The sequence below is a fragment of the Lutra lutra genome, chromosome 4 (genome assembly GCF_902655055.1).
Source record: "Lutra lutra chromosome 4, mLutLut1.2, whole genome shotgun sequence".
Classification (NCBI taxonomy): domain Eukaryota; kingdom Metazoa; phylum Chordata; class Mammalia; order Carnivora; family Mustelidae; genus Lutra; species Lutra lutra.
In genome coordinates this window covers 37,737,324-37,755,737 of record NC_062281.1, presented here as the reverse complement: position 1 = coordinate 37,755,737, position 18,414 = coordinate 37,737,324, and the positions used below count along the sequence as shown (strand labels likewise).

General features: G+C 39.0%; 1 protein-coding gene across 2 annotated transcripts in view; it reads right to left on the bottom strand.

Annotated features, from left to right (window-relative positions):
• Positions 1–18,414, bottom strand: part of RGS22 (regulator of G protein signaling 22) — a 108,898-nt gene that overhangs the window by 29,035 nt on the left and 61,449 nt on the right. For both annotated transcript variants that reach the window (XM_047728135.1, XM_047728136.1), the window contains 2 exons: positions 3,020–3,214; positions 748–840 (listed from right to left, as the gene is read on the bottom strand). In XM_047728135.1, coding sequence (XP_047584091.1) covers positions 748–840; positions 3,020–3,214 — 288 coding nt within the window. The remainder of the gene's footprint in view (positions 1–747; positions 841–3,019; positions 3,215–18,414) is intronic.

Here is an 18,414-nt window from a genome sequence, read left to right as displayed (position 1 = left end):
GAACCCGATGCAGGTCCTGATCCCAGGACCCTGGGATCATGACCTGAGCCGAAGGCAGAGGCTTTAACCCACTGAGCCACCCAGGCCCCACCCCCATTATCTTTATATAATAATATGTCCTGGGCATTTTCCATGTCGATAAATGTGAATATGAACTCTCACTTTTATGTAAATATACAAATTTCATTTTATGACTTTCAGGATCTACCATGGTTTATGTAGCTAATCCCAAATTTGCAAATTTATAAATCAAAATAACACTTTACTATCCTAGTTAATCCTATGATCTTTTTATGGACTCCCCCAGATCCCTTCCATATTCTTCCCTTTATTGTTTTGCCTATTGCTGTCACATGACAGTTCTCTTTCTGTTTGGAAAACTCAATTTAACTCTTTTTTTGAATTGACAATGAATAGAACAGTTGCCATACAGAAAATAACCAGAAACATTTGAAGGAATAATGTGGCTTTAAGGCTCTTAACTAAGTCAGGCAAGTGGCTTGGCTCACTACATTACCTCATCTGCTTTGTTCTTCGGGTTTGTTGTTTAATGTGTCAGTATAAAGTGATACCTGTCAAACGCAGCATCCTAGGCAAAGAAGTAGCAGAGAAATGAAACTGCCTATCCCCTACTTTATCAGGACATGATCTCCTCAATATATGATCCCCCTGCCCCATGCCAATATATACAGTGGTAATCCTCTCCAGGATAAAAAGTTGATTTTTCTAAGTAGAGAGCTGTCTTACCTCAGTTTTCTTGGAAAATGTCTCTTTATGCAAAGTCTGTAGCTTTCTGAAGTATGTGGAATCTAACTGTCGAGTTTCTTCTATCAGCTCCACCTAATAAAATAATAATAAAGCTCGTAACATCAATAGAATGTACATTATGAAAAAGTGGGGAAAGAATGCAAATTTGCCAGTAACAGTGGGCTCAAAAATGAATACATTTGCCAGTAAAATAAATTGGTTTGGCGGCAAAAGCAGCAAGACCAACATAAAAATATTAACTACAGCAAATTCTGACTTTGCGCGCATGCGATAAAATATTTCTACGTAATGATATAGTGACACCAGAGATCATTCCTCCTTTCTGGACACCCCATGCGAACTAACAAACACTGCACACATGCTGGGTCACATTTCCGTTTTCTACCCATTACAACAGGGTAAGAGTCACAAAGACAGGCATTGCTAGCGTTAATAATCAAATAATCCACAGCAGAACAAGAAATGACTGCACTCCATTCGTAATAGTCTGTGACCTAAGGTTTTTTGCTGTAGCGAGAAAGGAGAGGGTCATTCATGAGATTAACCTCATTGTACATCTCAGCCTGCAGAGCAGGTTTTGCACTGTTTTAGACAGCCACAAAAACAAGCTCATTCTCAATTTCTCGATTCCAGGGAAAAATCAGTTTGGTGGACTGAGAACTTTCTACATTTAATAACTAGCTTTGGTAGTCTCCTTAATTATCCTTTTTGGGAGCAAATCTACATAACCAAGTCAACTGGACTTTCAGAGAAGTCCTCTAGGCTGAATTTAAGGAAGTTTCTAGTTTCCTGTTAAAAAGAGTGTATCAGGGTGCCTGGGTGGCTCAGTGGGTTGGGCCACTGCCTTCGGCTCAGGTCATGATCTCAGGGTCCTGGGATTGAGTCCCACATCGGGCTCTCTGCTCAGCAAGAAGCCTGCTTCCCTCTCTCTCTCTCTCTGCCTGCCTCTCCGTCTACTTGTGATCTCTCTCTGTCAAATAAATAAATAAAAAATCTTAAAAAAAAAAAAAAGTTTAAAAAAAAAAAAAGAGTGTATCATTTTCCCACACATTTTATAAGAGTCATCACCAATGCCAAAACTTTTTGGTTTAGGAAAGTTAGTTATAATTCTAAATCTTTTTTTTTTTTTTTAATATCTCAGGACCCTATCTCAGGTCCTTTTTTTCTCTATGCCATGCATTATATTTAAAATAATGACTGGAGAGAATTTTTTAAAAATCTCATACAATAGCCTAACTTTTCTAGTGTAATAGATGTATTTTTGTAGAAAAGTTGTAATGCTAATTTTTGAGGACAAAGAGAAATTAGGACAGAAAATTTAATTTTCATCACTGAATTTAGTAAGCCCTGAGAGTTGTTCAATCACAATCTGAAAAGGTAATTCTATCCATGGTGTTTTGGTATTAATTTTATCTTAGTTTACCTAAGCTATTCTTTTTGGTAGAAGACAAGACTAAGAAGTGGTTGAGGAGAGAGGAACAAAGAACAGCAATATGAAGACAGCAGAGTTCCACAAAGGGACCTGATGTACAGGGTCCATGCGTTAACTCATAGGGAAAAAAATGCCCAGGAATGGTTCAAATCTGTGGTTCAAAATAAATATTGAAGTAAATTTCCTCCACCCCTCAATAAGAATAGTGAAAACATTCAAGCATTGAGACTTAAAATGACCTCTTTTGGAATTAAAAAAGTTGTGTTGAAACTCGTATCCAATCAAACATACCGACATAATGAACATTAGCAGTGCCTTCAAATAGCAACACTGAAGTTACAGAATGTGTTTCCCACAATACATACGGAACATTTCTATTTTCCATGGGTGTCATATTTACCATAACTCATCCAGGAGAAAATTAAATGGGATTTTTCCATTAATCTAAATGAAGGCCACTGCTGAGAAATGGAGAAAAGGGACAAAGCCAGGACATTATCACGGCAGATTTTGTTGGTTCTCAGGAAACCAAACCTCAGATTTCTCTCTGCCGACGTAATTGTACAGAGAACTAAAAATGACAAAGATTTTAGTCTTTTGTTAGAAGACAATTGAGAAACTGGCAAAAAATGAAGTTAATAAATACTTTCGCTGCTCCAATTTTGAGCCTGCCAAATCTTAACTGAGGCCCTGGCCCATATGAGATCTTTTCCAGTTTTTCTCTTTTTCCGTTTTTCTCTTGTGAGTTAATAACGTTGCTTATCCTCAGTTTTGTAGTAAACCTGAATGGTCACATGCCATTTCTTAGTGCCACAATACCTTTCCAAAAGCAGCTTGGTCGAATTTTACCATCTTTGTCCAGGGCTCAAGGAGGAGGAGAAGGATATATTCTTCTGCTGTGTCAAAAAGGTCTTCAAATGGTGGCTGTATTTTCATATAGATTTCTTTTTTCTTTTCCTGTTGGAGTCCAATGTCAAGAGAAGCCGAAGGAGCAATGTATGTGGCAAAAAGATACTAAAGGAGAAAGGGGAGAAAGAAAGGAGAGGATATTGGGAGAAGCCATAATGGTGAGTGGGTTCCTCAGTAAAGGCATTTAAAAAATGTAAGAGAAGGGAAACAAGCTCAAGTGATGTCTTTTTCTTGAAAAGATGCATGGAACTACTTAAGTCAAAGCACTGTGTTTATTCTCTTTACTTTTCCTATTTCTTCAGTGGTAATTAGTCAATTTGTGGTGGTTCTTACTCAAGAGTATATCATTTGGATATTCCAACTTTTTATCAGATTACTTCTATGTATTATTATGATTCATTTCAGGTTATAGGTCTCCTTTTCCCCTTATGTTCACGATATTTCTAACAAATTATTGCTACCTCCCAAAATGGCTTGAAATGCCCATTTGGAAACAAGGGGCAAGAATTACTGGGGCTGAAAAACTGGCTATCAGTCTTCTAGGATAGGGACCCAACAGACTACCTGCCCTACCCAACAGAGCTGCAGAGTTCTTAAAACCGTAACAAGTATCTCTTTCTGCTGTAAAAATATCTCCATCTGATGTCCAATACTGTGGAAGAGATATGAGAAGGAAGTAGGAGTGAATGGAAAGATACACAGATACACATGGAATTTCTAAGCTTCCTGGAAAAAGCTGCCTAAATGTCTATTCCATTCTACTCATTTGTCTTTTCTCTAAATGACAGCCATTTACATCTGAGAAGTAATTTAATAAAATTTTATTTTTAAAATATTACATACTGAATATGTCATGCTCTGTGTATCAGATTTAAATGTAGTTTTACTAACAATCTCTAACTAATTGCATTCAATTTTAATTTTATTTTTTGACTTAGTTTTGGACCTGATCATGTCCAGATTCAACCCAGGCAATAGACAGATGACAGATCGATAGATAGACTTGTACCAAATAAAAAAATAGTATTCTGTAAAATAATCTTCTTAGAAGTTTTAATGGGTCCGCACTAATAACATAAGCATTTACTGAGTATCCATTACATCTTGGACACGTGGATAGCTGCTATGTATGCAACGATTAATGATTAAGACCCAATACCTACTCGGAGGAGCCACTGGTGGTGACCTCGAGATGAAAATCGGTCACTGCAATACAGTATGATAAATACTACAATAGAAGTATGCATTGTAAATAAGATCATCAATGATTGCCTGTCCATTCTTTTAAAACTCACATCCCATTAATTGCCTTTTAAAATTTACACTCAAATACCAATTCTTCTGTTACTTTCCTAAACCTTGTTGTTTTGCCATTCCATACCATTGCATATATTGTTTGTTTGATCTTCAATATTCACCTTACCCCATGCACCTTGTCTGCTTGATAAACTCTTATTCTTTAAAAATGAACATGGATTTTTCCTCCTCCAGGAAACCTTCACTGACACCCTCCTCCCAAAATCATTTTCTACTGCTATCCACACCACACCATAATGAAGTTATGTATTATGTATCTTCTTCTAGAATGAGGTCCTTGAGGGCAAATACTGCAGCTTATTCTTTTGTCATTCTCCAACTCCTAAAACTGTTCTTGGCAGAGAGAAGATGCCATAAATGTTTATTGAATTGTACTAAATCCGCAGAAAAGACTCATTTATGTCTTGGAATGGGAAAGGAAAAGATTCAGAAACTTTCCCAAGAGAAGATAAGTTTCTCTTACTCTTAATCCTTCAGCTGAATCTTTAAAGATGAGTTGGAGTCAATCAGGCAAGAAAAGGGAGTTGATGAGAAGGATGGTTTGAGGAGGAGGAAAATATGGGTGAGGCGTGAAGGCTTACAGAAGTTTTATGACCTATGGAGAGATTCTGGGCTCCAAATAGATATCACTGGCTAAAGGAAAGAAGTAGAATAAGAGGGGATGCTAGAAAGGGAGGCAGAAGCCAGAACGTGCATATGACCTTTTGTCCCTTGGTGAAGAATTTGAATTTTTACTTAAAGATATGTAATGAGGTCTCTCTGGGGAGTGACATCATTGGATATAAATCTTAGAAATAAATCACTATGGCGTCAGGAAAGAAAAACAGTTCAAGATTTGGAAGTTATTTCAATGGCCAGACAAGAAATTATATGACACCTTCATCTCTCACTTGCTTTTTTGCAATAGCCTCTTAACTGGTCCTCAAATGTTCCTCTTTGCTTTCTTAGTGTCTTTTCTTTTTACAGCAAACAGACAAGGCCTTTTGCCTATCACTCTTCTGTTCAACTCTTCAGTGACTTCTCCTCTTGCACACAAAAACAGCCAAAGACCTTATGACTCCCTATAATTGGGATTTTTGGAAGTTTCTCAATACCAAGAGGACAAGGACTATAGTTCAGGGCCTGCCATTGGGGAAGCCCCTGTGAATACTTTAGGCTCTCAAAACACCCTAATATCAGAGTTGGACCAGGTATAGACTCTAGTCTTGAATCTTTAAAGTGCCAAGAGAAAATAACTGCTAACCTATAATTCTGTACCCAGCAAAAATATCCTTATAAAGTGAAAAGAAAACAAGGATGTCATAAATCAACAAACAGCACAGACAATTCATCACCAGCAGACCTGCGCTATGCACATGAAACAAAGGTAAGAGCAGGATGGAATAGAGAACAACAGATGCATAAATATATAGGTAAAGATGAATAAATACTGATAGTAAAGCATAGTAATAATGAAGTCAGAGGAAATAGTAAAAGAGCCTAAGAAAGATAAGTTGAGACTGAAAGGGCAGGTTAAAGTGCAATTGAAATGATCTATTGGGAGCTTACTGTAGGGAGGAAAGCAAATGAGGTTAGAATCAGTTTAGTAACAACAATATGCAGAGAGGAATTTCAAAGAATGAGAGTGAATGAGGCACCTGGCTGGCTCAGTCAGTATAGCCATGACTCTTTTTTGTTTGTTTTAAGTTTTTGTTTAAATTCGAGTTAGTTAACATACAATGTAATATTGGATTCAGGAGTAGAATTAGTGGTTCATCCCCTTCATCTAATGCCCAATGCTCATCACAAGTGCCTTCCTTAACCCCCTCACCCATTTTGCCCATCCCACACCCACCTATTCTCCAGCATCTCTCAGTTCATTTACTACATAGTTAATAGTCTCTCATGTTTTGCCACCAGGGTTTTGAGTTCAAGCCCCACGCTGAACGTAGAGCTTACTGAAAAAAAAAAAAGTAGTGTGAAGATAAGGGAGAAGGACATGTAGAGCATTTAAAAGGGAGTATTTATAAAGTTCAGTATATAATGTGGCGCTCACTCAATAAATATTTGTTAAATGGATGAATGGAAGGTTAATGTCCTAAAGTGAAATGATGGTCTGAAAGGGGTATTTCAGAATTCCAACATTTAAACCTGAAGTCATTCTAAATTATGATGGATTCTAACACATGGCTATCTCCATAGTTAACATGGGAAAAATGGATATAAAAGACATTGGAATTGGGTGAGTTAAAAAGCACTGTAGCACAGATGTACTGAAAAGAAGGGCCATCTGTACCCCAGTGTTTATAGCAGCAATGGCCACGGTCGCCAAACTGTGGAAAGAACCAAGATGCCCTTCAACGGACGAATGGATAAGGAAGATGTGGTCCATATACACTATGGAGTATTATGCTTCCATCAGAAAGGATGAATTCCCAATTTTTATAGCAACATGGACGGGACTGGAAGAGATTATGCTGAGTGAAATAAGTCAAGCAGAGAGAGTCAATTATCATATGGTTTGACTTATTTGTGGAGCATAACAAATAACATGGAGGACATGGGGAGATGGAGAGGAGAAGGGAGTTGAAGGAAACTGGAAGGGGAGGTGAACCATGAGAGACTCTGGACTCTGAAAAACAACCTGAGGGTTTTGAAGGGGTGGGGGTGGGAGGTTGGGGGAGCCAGGTGGTGGGTATTAAGGAGGGCATGTATTGCATGGAGCACTGAATGTGGTGCAAAAACAATGAATACTGTTACGCTGAAAAGAAATTTAAAAAAAAAGCACTGTAGCATATATGCTATAAGGGTTTTTGGTACAGATGCCAAAAAGCTTCATATGATTAAAAAAGAGAGAGAGAGAGGAGTGCCTGGGTGGCTCAGTGGGTTAAGCCACTGCCTTTGGCTCAGGTCATGATCTCAGAGTCCTGGGATCGAGCCCCGCATCGGGCTCTCTGCTCAGCAGGGAGCCTGCTTCCTCCTCTCTCTGCCTGCCTCTCTGCCTGTTTGTGATCTCTCTGTCAAATAAATAAATAAAATCTTTAAAAAAAAAATTAAAAAAAAAAAGAGAGAGAGAGAGAGAGAGAGAAATTTCATGATTCATTCATTGAAACTTTCTAGAAAGATAGAGAACTTAAAAGGTCTTTTGGCAGTGTTAGTGGGACTTAGGATAGGGGATATTAGTAGATGGAGCTACTTAAAATTTTTGAAGTATTTAAAGATGAGTCTTGAACAGCAGCAGAGAACCTCTCTTTCTTCCTAAGTGTTGTGAAATGTGGGAGAAGGGGCATATTTAGGAGACATTCTGGATGTTCTATTTAATTAGGCAATCTGCAGCCTGGAAATTTCCTTCCCTAAGACAAAGACACATAGTCCATTGGGCAGAATAGCAGAAATTGAACCATCAAATGATGGTTCATACCAAATGATTATATATATAATATTTAAAATGAAATTTGCTTTGTACACACACAATTTTTTCTAACTTTGGGAGTTAGTTTTTTAAAATTTTTAATTTAAATTCCAGTTAGTTAACAAACAGTGTAATATTAGTTTTAGGTATACAATATAGTGATTCAACATTCCTATACAAAACCTGGTGCTCATCACAAGTGCCCTCCTTAATCCCCATCACCTTTCTCACCCATCCCCCGCCCCCACCTCACCTCTGGTAACCATCAGTTTTTTCTGTATAATTAAGAGTCTGTTTCTTGTTTTGCTTCTCTCTCTCCCTTTTTTCTTCCCTTTGTTCATTTGGTTTTTTCTTAAATTCCACATATGAGTGAAATCATATGGTATTTGTCTTTCTTTGACTGACTTATTTTGCTTAGTGTAATACTCTCTAGCTCCATCCATGTTTTTGCGGATGGCAAGATTTCATTCTTTTTTATGGCTGAGTAATATTCCATCGTGAATATATACCACATCAGTTCTATCCATTCATCAGTTGATTGGCACTTGTAATCTAAAACAGTCTAAGAAGTTAGGTTTGTATCAGGTTGAAATCTATTCTTAAAGATTTTCTAAGCTGGAGATTTTTTAAGTATATAAATTAAAATAATGTCATACTAAGGTAAATTAAGAAACTAAAGACAAAAATGATCAAATTAACAACAGTAAGACTGTCTCTAGAATTTGCTTCAATAATTTCAAATTTACCTCAAGGAAGGGTAAATTTGACTCCCCAAATCACTTCATTTAAAAATTGGTGGTCAGGTTTTATTTGGGGTTGAACAGCTTCTAATGGAAAAATAAAGCAAACGCTTAATCATTGGGTCAGCTACACTGAAAGTATAGTATAAATAAACACTTGATGTGACACGTATCAAACTCTTTGTTTAGAAATCAGGACAATTTCTTTGATTTAAAAAACACAGTAACAGTGAAGAGGGTAAAGTACAAAAGAAGTTGAAATGGTGACTAGAATACCAGTGATAGAAATGACAGTCAGCTTTTGGTGGACACCCAAATCCATCCTTTTCCCTTTCTCTCCCAGTCTTGCCTTCACTCTTCTTGTCTTTCAAGATCTGCTGCTACCCGCAGTCTCATGAGAAACTCTAGGTGCTATTTATATTGTCTATCATTACACCTTGGTGGACATTTCACAACGCCACGGCAAGGCCATTCAGATTGTAACTATCTCCAGTCAGTTTGGGCTTTTACCTTCTGAAATTTTGCTTTATGATTTTCTTCAGAATGAGTGTCAGTTCCCTTTACCAATTACTATATTAATAGCACAACTTTCTCTCTCTGAACATTATTCTTCATCCTTTTATACCTCTCACCAAGCTTTTCTTTTTTTTCTTTTTTTTTTTTTAAAGATTTTATTTATTTATTTGACAGAGAGAGATCACAAGTAGGCAGAGAGGCAGGCAGAGAGAGAGAGGGGGAAGCAGGCTCCCTGCTGAGCAGAAAACCTGACATGGGGCTCGATCCCAGGACCCTGGGATCATGACCTAAGCCGAAAGCAGAGGCTTTAACCCACTGAGCCACCCAGGCGCCCCTCACCAAGCTTTTCTTTACCTTCAGCACAATCTGTAGCTTCTTCCTGTCCTCCAGATCAATGGGGCCACCACCTAGTTTCTCTTTCTTTCTTTCGTGATTGGGTCTGAAGATTTTCCATCATTTCAAGTACACTCTTAAAAATCCTTAATTCCTCCCATCTTGATATTCTGCCCAATTCTGAATCTGCTGAATCATTTATCCATTTTTTCAACTCTGTCCTCGAGCTCCCAATAAAAACTATGACAACTGGCTTCATTATACATAGACTTAAAAAGAAGAAGAAGAGGAACCTTAGCCATGATCACAAAGCTTGGTAAGTTTTTGCATATTTCTAATCAAATCTTATCTCCCCATTTCTAACCTTTGCCATTCTCCATAAAACTCCCAACTGTTCCTTATGCTTCTTCACTTTCAGAAGATTGACCTTCCACTTAACTGGGAAAAACTCTGGTATGGATGCCCTCAACTTTCTCCTCAAGAACCTTCTTCTAAATAGTTTTCTTTCTCCGATGTTTCAAAGAAAGACTCCTTCCCAAGATGAAACCATTCATGCGTGGCCTTGACTCCCTTCCTCCCCAGAACCTTGCAACATCAATTATTTCCTTAGTGCCCATGTCCTTAATTTATGTTGCCATTGATTCCATCTTCTTTCTTACACTACAAAGCTGTTCAGGTGAGGTGTCTCTCCCTTTGTTAAATAAGTTTCTTCGCTGTTTTGCCCACAAACTATCACCCTTCTCTATTTCCCATCTCTACAAATCTTCTTACTCCCTTTTCACCCACTTCTCTGTCTGCAGTAATCTCGTTTTCATGCCAATGATACTGATCTCCAAGATCACTAACAAACCATACAAACACCAGTCCAATAGCTTCTCTCCCTAATCTTCACTATATTGTATTCCCTTGCAGCTTTTACATTGTTGATTACCTCTCCTTGACCTCAACAGTGTCTCCTGATTCTCTGCCTATTTCCACTCTTAGACTCCTTTGGTGAATCCTTTTCCTCTCTTTCACCTTAAAGCATTCATTAAAATTCTATGTTTACAAAGATAAACTCAAAATGGATAAAAGACCTCAACATGAGACAGGAATCCATCAGAATCCTAGAGGAGAATATAGACAGTAACCTCTTCGATATCAGCCACAGCAACTTCTTTCAAGATATGTCTCCAAAGGCAAAGGAAAGAAAAGTGAAGATGAACTTTTGGGACTTCATCAAGATCAAAAGCTTCTGCACAGCAAAGGAAACAGTCAACAAAACAAAGAGGCAACCCACGGAATGGGAGAAGATATTTGCAAATGACAGTACAGACAAAAGGTTGATATCCAGGATCTATAAAGAACTCCTCAAACTCAACACACACAAAACAGACAATCATATCAAAAAATGGGCAGAAGATATGAACAGACACTTCTCCAATGAAGACATACAAATGGCTATCAGACACGTGAAAAAATGTTCATCCTCACTAGCCATCAGGTAGATTCAAATTAAAACCACATTGAGATACCACCTTGCACCAGTTAGAATGGCCAAAATTAGCAAGACAGGAAACAACATGTGTTGGAGGGGATATGGAGAAAGGGGAACCCTCTTACACTGTTGGTGGGAATGTAAGTGGTGCAGCCACTTTGGAGAACAGTGTGGATATTCCTCAAGAAATTAAAAATAGAGCTTCCCTATGACCCTGCAATTGCACTACTGGGTATTTACCCCAAAGATACAGATGTAGTGAAAAGAAGGGCCATCTGTACCCCAATGTTTATAGCAGCAATGGCCACGGTCGCCAAACTGTGGAAAGAACCAAGATGCCCTTCAACGGACGAATGGATAAGGAAGATGTGGTCCATATACACTATGGAGTATTATGCTTCCATCAGAAAGGATGAATACCCAACTTTTGTAGCAACATGGACGAGACTGGAAGAGATTATGCTGAGTGAAATAAGTCAAGCAGAGAGAGTCAATTATCATATGGTTTGACTTATTTGTAGAGCATAACAAATAGCATGGAGGACAAGGGGAGTTAGAGAGGAGAAGGGAGTTGAGGGAAATTGGAAGGGGAGGTGAACCATGAGAGACTCTGGACTCTGAAAAACAATCTGAGGGGTCTGAAGGGGTGGGGGGTGGGAGGTTGGGGGAACCAGGTGGTGGGTATTGGAGAGGGCACGGATTGCATGGAGCACTGGGTGTGGTGCAAAAACAATGAATACTGTTATGCTGAAAATAAATTAAAAAAAAAAAAATTCTATGTTTAGGGCGCCTGGGTGGCTCAGTGGGTTGAGCCTCTGCCTTCGGCTCAGGTCATGATCTCAGGGTCCTGGGATCGAGGCCCACATCAGGTTCTCTGCTCAGTGGGGAGCCTGCTTCCCCCTCTCTCTCTGCCTGCCTCTCTGCCTACTTGTGATCTCTCTCTCTCTCTCTCTCTCTCTCAAATAAATAAATAAATAAAATCTTCATAAAAGTCTATGTTCAACTATATTTTCTTCTCAGTTCACATTCTTTCAGTTTCTCACACATGCCAGACACCATCTCACAGGACTTTCACACTATGTCTTCTATGCTCTCTGTGCATTCCAGCCTTATCCTCTTTCTGCCTTTTGCTCAGTCGGACCCCTACAGTTTGTCCTCTGGATCATTCTTACATGCTCTGATGGGGCCTCATACTTGCATGTTTCTCCCACTGGACCACAAGGTCTATGAAGACAGATTAGGTCTACTTTGTTACTATATCCCTAGCATTTCGTGTAATGCTAAATTTAGGATGAACAAACAGATGAATAAAAGACTTGTCCATTCCCAGAGATTTAACAGTCAACTATTTGTAGAAGATACCAAAATATATATAGCTTTAGACCCGATTTCTTTCCCAAACTAAAATCTCTGCTTTTAGTTGCTAACTTATTACTACTACGTGGATAGCCTATAGACTTTGAAACTCTGTAACTCAATAATATAACAAATTGTTGTTTCAGAGCCTCCAAGCCCCTCCCTTCCTTCTGTATTTCCAGTTTCCATTAATAACATATCACTCACATCACAGCCTTTGACTATTTCCCACTTTGCCTGCCTTTTTCCTCAAATGCAAGTCCTATTAATTTACCTCTTTACATTAAAACAAGGAGTAACTGATCAGAACAAATATAAAAATATGAGGAGGAAATAAGAGGCAGCAGTTCCATTCCCACAAGAAACAAAATATAATTCAGACTTCGGCCAAGCTCAGTGAGACTCTTCTCAGGCTACTATCTATGACCTTCCTTCCTGACCTCACACTTACTTCTCTCTATGAAGCCCCAAGGGCCCATGCATATTTTTGTTATTGTTGTTGTTGTTGAACTATTTTTGTCTAGTCTTACTGAGAAATAATTGGCATACAGCACTGTCCAAGTTTAAAGTAGACAGCATAATATGACTTACGTATATTGTGAAATAATTACCACCATAAGTTCAACCATCCATCACCTCATAATGATACAAAAAGAAAAAATTTTGTCCTTGTGAAGAAGGGAATATCTATTCTCTTAACAACTTTTGTATATACCATACAGCAATGTTGACTGCAGTCATCACGGTGTACATTACTTCCCCAGTACTTACTTATGTTATACCTGGAAGTTTGTACCTCTGACCACCTTCATTAAGCTTCCCCTTCTCCCAACCCCTACACCTCTAGTAACTACAAATATGATTTCTTTTTGATGATTTTGGGCTTTTGCATATTATTTAAATGTCTATTCCCATAGTCTCAAGAAGCTCTAACGAGGGTAGCCATATAACCCCATTCTAGTTTAAGCCTACTGTCCTGGCATAATTATTAATAGTTTCCCTTTCACTCTGAAAAGAATCCTGGTTTAGATAATAAATTATATGTTCTCCCCATATTTAACCAACACCAGTTAGATAAAACTACAATATTTCTCTAAAACAAGAATCCTAGACATGCTCAACACATATTTAGAGCTGAACATAAAAGAAAGACAGGCAGAAAATATTACTTGCTAAGAAACACACATTCATCTGATTGCAATCATGTGAATTGAATAGCTGTTACCCAAGCCAAAATCCCAACTATTTTATTTAGAACTTGGATTGAAGCTTCACAGACTTCTCCTTTAAGATTAGAAGCATTTGGGACACCTGGCTGGTTCAGTCAGAAGAGCATATGACTCTTGATCTTGGGGTTGTGAGTTCAAGCCCCACACTAGGCATAGAGATTACTAAAAAAATGTTCTTTTTTTTAAAAAAAATTTTTTAAAGATTTTATTTATTTACTTGACAGAGAGAGAGTCAGAGGTCACAAGTAGGCTGAGAGGCAGGCAGAGAAAGAGGGAGGAAGCAGGCTTTTGCCGAGCAGAGAGCCCGATGCAGGCCTCGGTCCAGGGACCCCGAGATCATGACCTGAGCCGAAGGCAGAGGCTTAACCCACTGAGCCACCCAGGTGCCCAAAAAATGTTTTTTAAAGAATGAATACATTAGGGGCGCCTGGGTGGCTCAGTAGGTTAAAGCCTCTGCCTTCGGCTCGTCATGATCCCGGGGTCCTGGGATTGAGCCCCGCATCAGGCTCTCTGCTCGGTGGGGATCCTGCTTCCTCCTCTTTCTCTATCTCTGCCTGCCTCTCCACTTACTTGTGATCTCTCTCTCTTTCTGTAAAATAAATAAATAAAATCTTTAAAAAAAAAAAAAGAATGAATACATTAAATGCAAATCTTAACAGAAATTTAAAAATCTGTCCCCTCTCCATCGCACCTAACTTTATTTTATTTTTTTTAAAGATTTTATTTATTTATTTGACAGAGAGAAATCACAAGTAGGCAGAGAGGCAGGCAGAGAGAGAGGAGGAAGCAGGCTCCCTGCTGAGCAGAAAGCCCGATGTGGGGCTTGAACCCAGGACCTGGGATCATGACCTGAGCCGAAGGCAGCGGCTTAACCCACTGAGCCACCCAGGCGCCCCCGCACCTAACTTTAGATACTTGTTTGTCTTCTCACCTGTTTTGGGGGGAGGGCTTCCTCACTGTTTATTGAACATTATTCATTATCACATAAGCAATTTCTCTTTGTTCAAGTATCAACCCCTATGATAAACAGCACAATCCTTAGGAGGATATACTCCCCACCACCTCCCTGATTCTGATTTTATAAAATTATAAAATTAAAGAACTGAAAACATTAGAAAAGGGCTTGAAAGATCATCCTTTCCAGAGTGTCCCAAGATCACATAATCACATCACAAGATCACATAATGCACGTTTATTATTCTTTTGAGACTCAGTCTCGGGACTCTGCTCCCAGAGTGGTAGGGACAACAATGGGTAAGGGGATAAGAAGGGGAAAATGGATGTGATTGTCAATTCTTTATTGGGCCACTCTGTAAATTTATAGTACATTCAACTGAAATATGCTGCTAAAATCTGACAATGTCTTTCTAGTATGTTTCTAATAATCCAGCGACAATGTATAAGTGGACTGACAACCGACTACATATAACAAATACAAAGGCCAAAGAACATCTTTTAAAACCATATAAAGATGATGAAGATCATTTTTAAGATGATGTGAACTTACTTGAAGAAGGAATATGAAGACTATGCTATGCGATCACTAAAAAATAGAGTTTAATTGTGGTTTACAAACATTGCTTAAGTGTCTGGGGTCATTTGCTTTTTTATTGGCCACCCAGTTCTTCCTTTCTAACCACTGAGGAAATAACAATGTAGCTAATGTTGGAGAAGAAAATGCGCCCTTCATAGCCCAGTCAGCGACTCTGATTCACATTAAAGCAGAGATTCACTCATGCACAGCTGTGGCCGACAAGATTCCAATTTAAACATGAACCTGTGATGTTTTAACGACCCAACAGGAAAGTTTCTGAGAAGGGACAGAAGCACTGCCTGTCTGTGATCAGATTGCCTGGCACGGCACACTGCACAATTCTCGGCCCCATCTCTCCTGGAGATGCTCAAAGGTTATATAATCAGGAAATGCACGATGGGCGGCTTGCCCGGACTGCTCTACACCTGTGCCTCTGACTCACTTTCTTGGCCTCTCTATCAGATGGGGGGGCAGGGGGGAAGCAATGCCTCCCCTTAAAAAAAATCCCTTACGGTCTTGAAATTCTGGGAATGAACTTTCTTGTTTAATCTCCGATGAACATTTTCCTCTGTCTTAAGGATAGGATAGCTAACCAGCCCGTCAAGAGGAAAAACATGTAGGATGGATACCGTGGAGACATGAGGAAGAAAAGCTGAATTGGAGAGTGGAATGGAGAAACAAACTGGGAGAAATGAAGACAAAAGAGAGAGAAAGAAACAACATTTTTGACAACCGTTTTGTTTTGCTTTCTAAAGAATGGCAAAATGATGGACAGTATTTCACCTAAATTACTTATGATACACGTTTGTTGCCATTACAAGAAACAAACCATAAAAATGTTTCTATGCTTGCTTCTTCAAGGAAACCTCTGATGCTTCATTAATTAGAGCCAATATCCTAAACGAGACGAGCATATCGCACAACCCAGGCGATGGCTCAAATTATGCAACTTCCCATTGTGATTTGTATTTTTTTCCATCCTTAAGGTAATTTTGCATGTAAGATTTCAGCCCTGCCGCTTAGTACTTTTCAAAATCATTCTGAAATGGTTATGATAAGTTTACATGATAAACATATTCTTGGATGGAAATGGACCCCAATCTCCTTTCAAATATACCATAATGTATTCCAGGCTTAGTTTTCTCACATTTGATTCATTCTCATAGGCCCTGGAATGGACTGTTTTCTCACTGCATCACAACGCCTAGGAAAACATACCTGAGACAGGACAACTGCAGGCTTATTGAATTTATTTTTGTTATTTTTAACAATGTCAAGAGCAAAAAATAAAATTATTTCCACAACCGCCTGTGCTATTTGGCTTTCTCATTGTACCAAAGACAAAATGATGACAGCTACCAGGTAAGATTCCAATTGCTATGCTGTGGAAGCACCCAGAGAAGCAGTCTTTCTGGGCGGAAGATGGGCTAAGTCTTTGGGAAAGCATCTTTCCCATAAGCAGGGGCCATTTGATGACCTTCAGCCTGATGCTCATCTGTGCTCCAATGAAAACAAGAACAATTTCTGTGTAGCCTTAAAAGGCGAAGTCAAGAATAAAGCAAATGCTGGAGTACATGTGTTGATTTGTTATGTTACATTTCAGCTGTTAGTTATGTTAATGGAACAGTTTCACATATTTGGTTTTGAAGGATTTGTTTTAATGATCGTGTGTATGTATCTTTCTGTGATTGCCTGGTAACACTGATTGCATGATGTTCTGCTGTCACCACCAGGCCAGGAGTGGAAGTAAGGGGGGAAAAACGTAGAGCTTGGACTTTAGAAGTGTACGACTTAAAGGGAGTCCCTCAGTACAACAGGGACAAGATGTGTCAGAACCTATAAGCCGTAAGGCCTTAATACTAAAACTAGCAGAGTCTATCAACAGGTTAACTAAAATCGGGGACATTTAAAAAGTGGATTTTCAATATAACCTATTAAAGTCTGCTAGATATTAGGAGAACATGCTTATGCTTCAGCTTTTGGTGTTATTTGCAAGCCCATTTTTTAAAAAAGATTTTATTTATTTAACAGAGAGAGATAGATCACAAGTAGGCAGAGAGGCACGTAGAGGGGGTGGGGGAAGTAGGCTTCCTGCTGAACAGAGAGCCTGATGTGGGCTTCGATCCCATGACTCTGAGATCATAACCTGAGCTGAAGGCAGAGGCTTAACCCACTGAGCCAACCAGGTGCCCCACAAGCCCATTTTTTTCTTAAGATGTCTCACCCTGCTGCAACGGTGAAATAAGGGATTCTAATCATGTAATTAGTAAGGCTGCAGGAAGATGTGTATCTTTCACATTCTTCTGTTGAGTGTCCAAGATGCCCACCGAGAGCACAGGTTATATAAAACTGTCTGCTGCTATTGCCTTCTACTTATTGGGAGGCAGACTTAGTGTTCTGCCAGATGGACTGACAGGGTGATATCAACAAAGCCCTAGCTGACTCCCTGAGAAGAAGACATATTCCATAAAACCCATGACACTATTGCAAACACCCTGAAGAAAAGAGTTTTTGGCTACTGAAATAAACAGAATTTTTCTTTTCTTTTCTTTCCTTTCCTTTTCTTTTCTTCTCCCTTCCTTCCTTCCTTCTCTTTCTTTTCTCTTTCTTCCTTCCTTCCTTCCTTCCCAGTAAGCTCCTTCTTTCAGTTCATAATAAACAAACTGTGCAGGACCTAGAGATTCTGGAGCAAAGTGATGCAGCCTTCTTTGGTAGGTACAGACAAAGGGTTCATAAGCAGTCTCTAAAGCACATGACGAAAATAAAGGTGGAGGGTAGCTGTGACATGAGAAACTTAAAAGGGGAAAGAATCAGAGTGGAAGTTCTCATCATCTCTTTTCCTCTGTCTTAAGCAATGGTACACTGGAACCACCTCGTACCAGTTCATGGATTTTCAGGGATTACGTGAGTAGGTTTTTAAATGCAGTTATTATCCAAAGCTGAATTACATAAGCCTGTAATGAAATCAAACTGGAAACAAAAATAATGAATACCCAAAACTCATCACTTCCCAATGATTTTACTGTTTTTACTATCATCCATGCTCTTGAGGTTATTTACTCTATTACAACTGAATGGTGGAAATACTACTGCCTTTTCTACTACACATCCCTTCCCAGCTCTGCATTCAGTGACGTCATGTCGGCAGCTTGAAATTACCCACGGTGAGAGTGTTTACACCCAGAGATACCCGATCTGCAAATCTGCGAATCAGGGGTGCCTTCCCCTTTTGGGAGAGCTGGTTGTTAAATATTTATCATCATGCCAATGATTATAAGGCAAATATACTTCTCTTTTCCTATCATGATGGCTAAAGAAAGACAAATAGAGGCACGTGGGTGACGCAGTAGGCTGAGTGTCAGACGTCCGACTCTTGATTTAGGCTCAGGTCTTGATCTCAGGGTCATGGGAT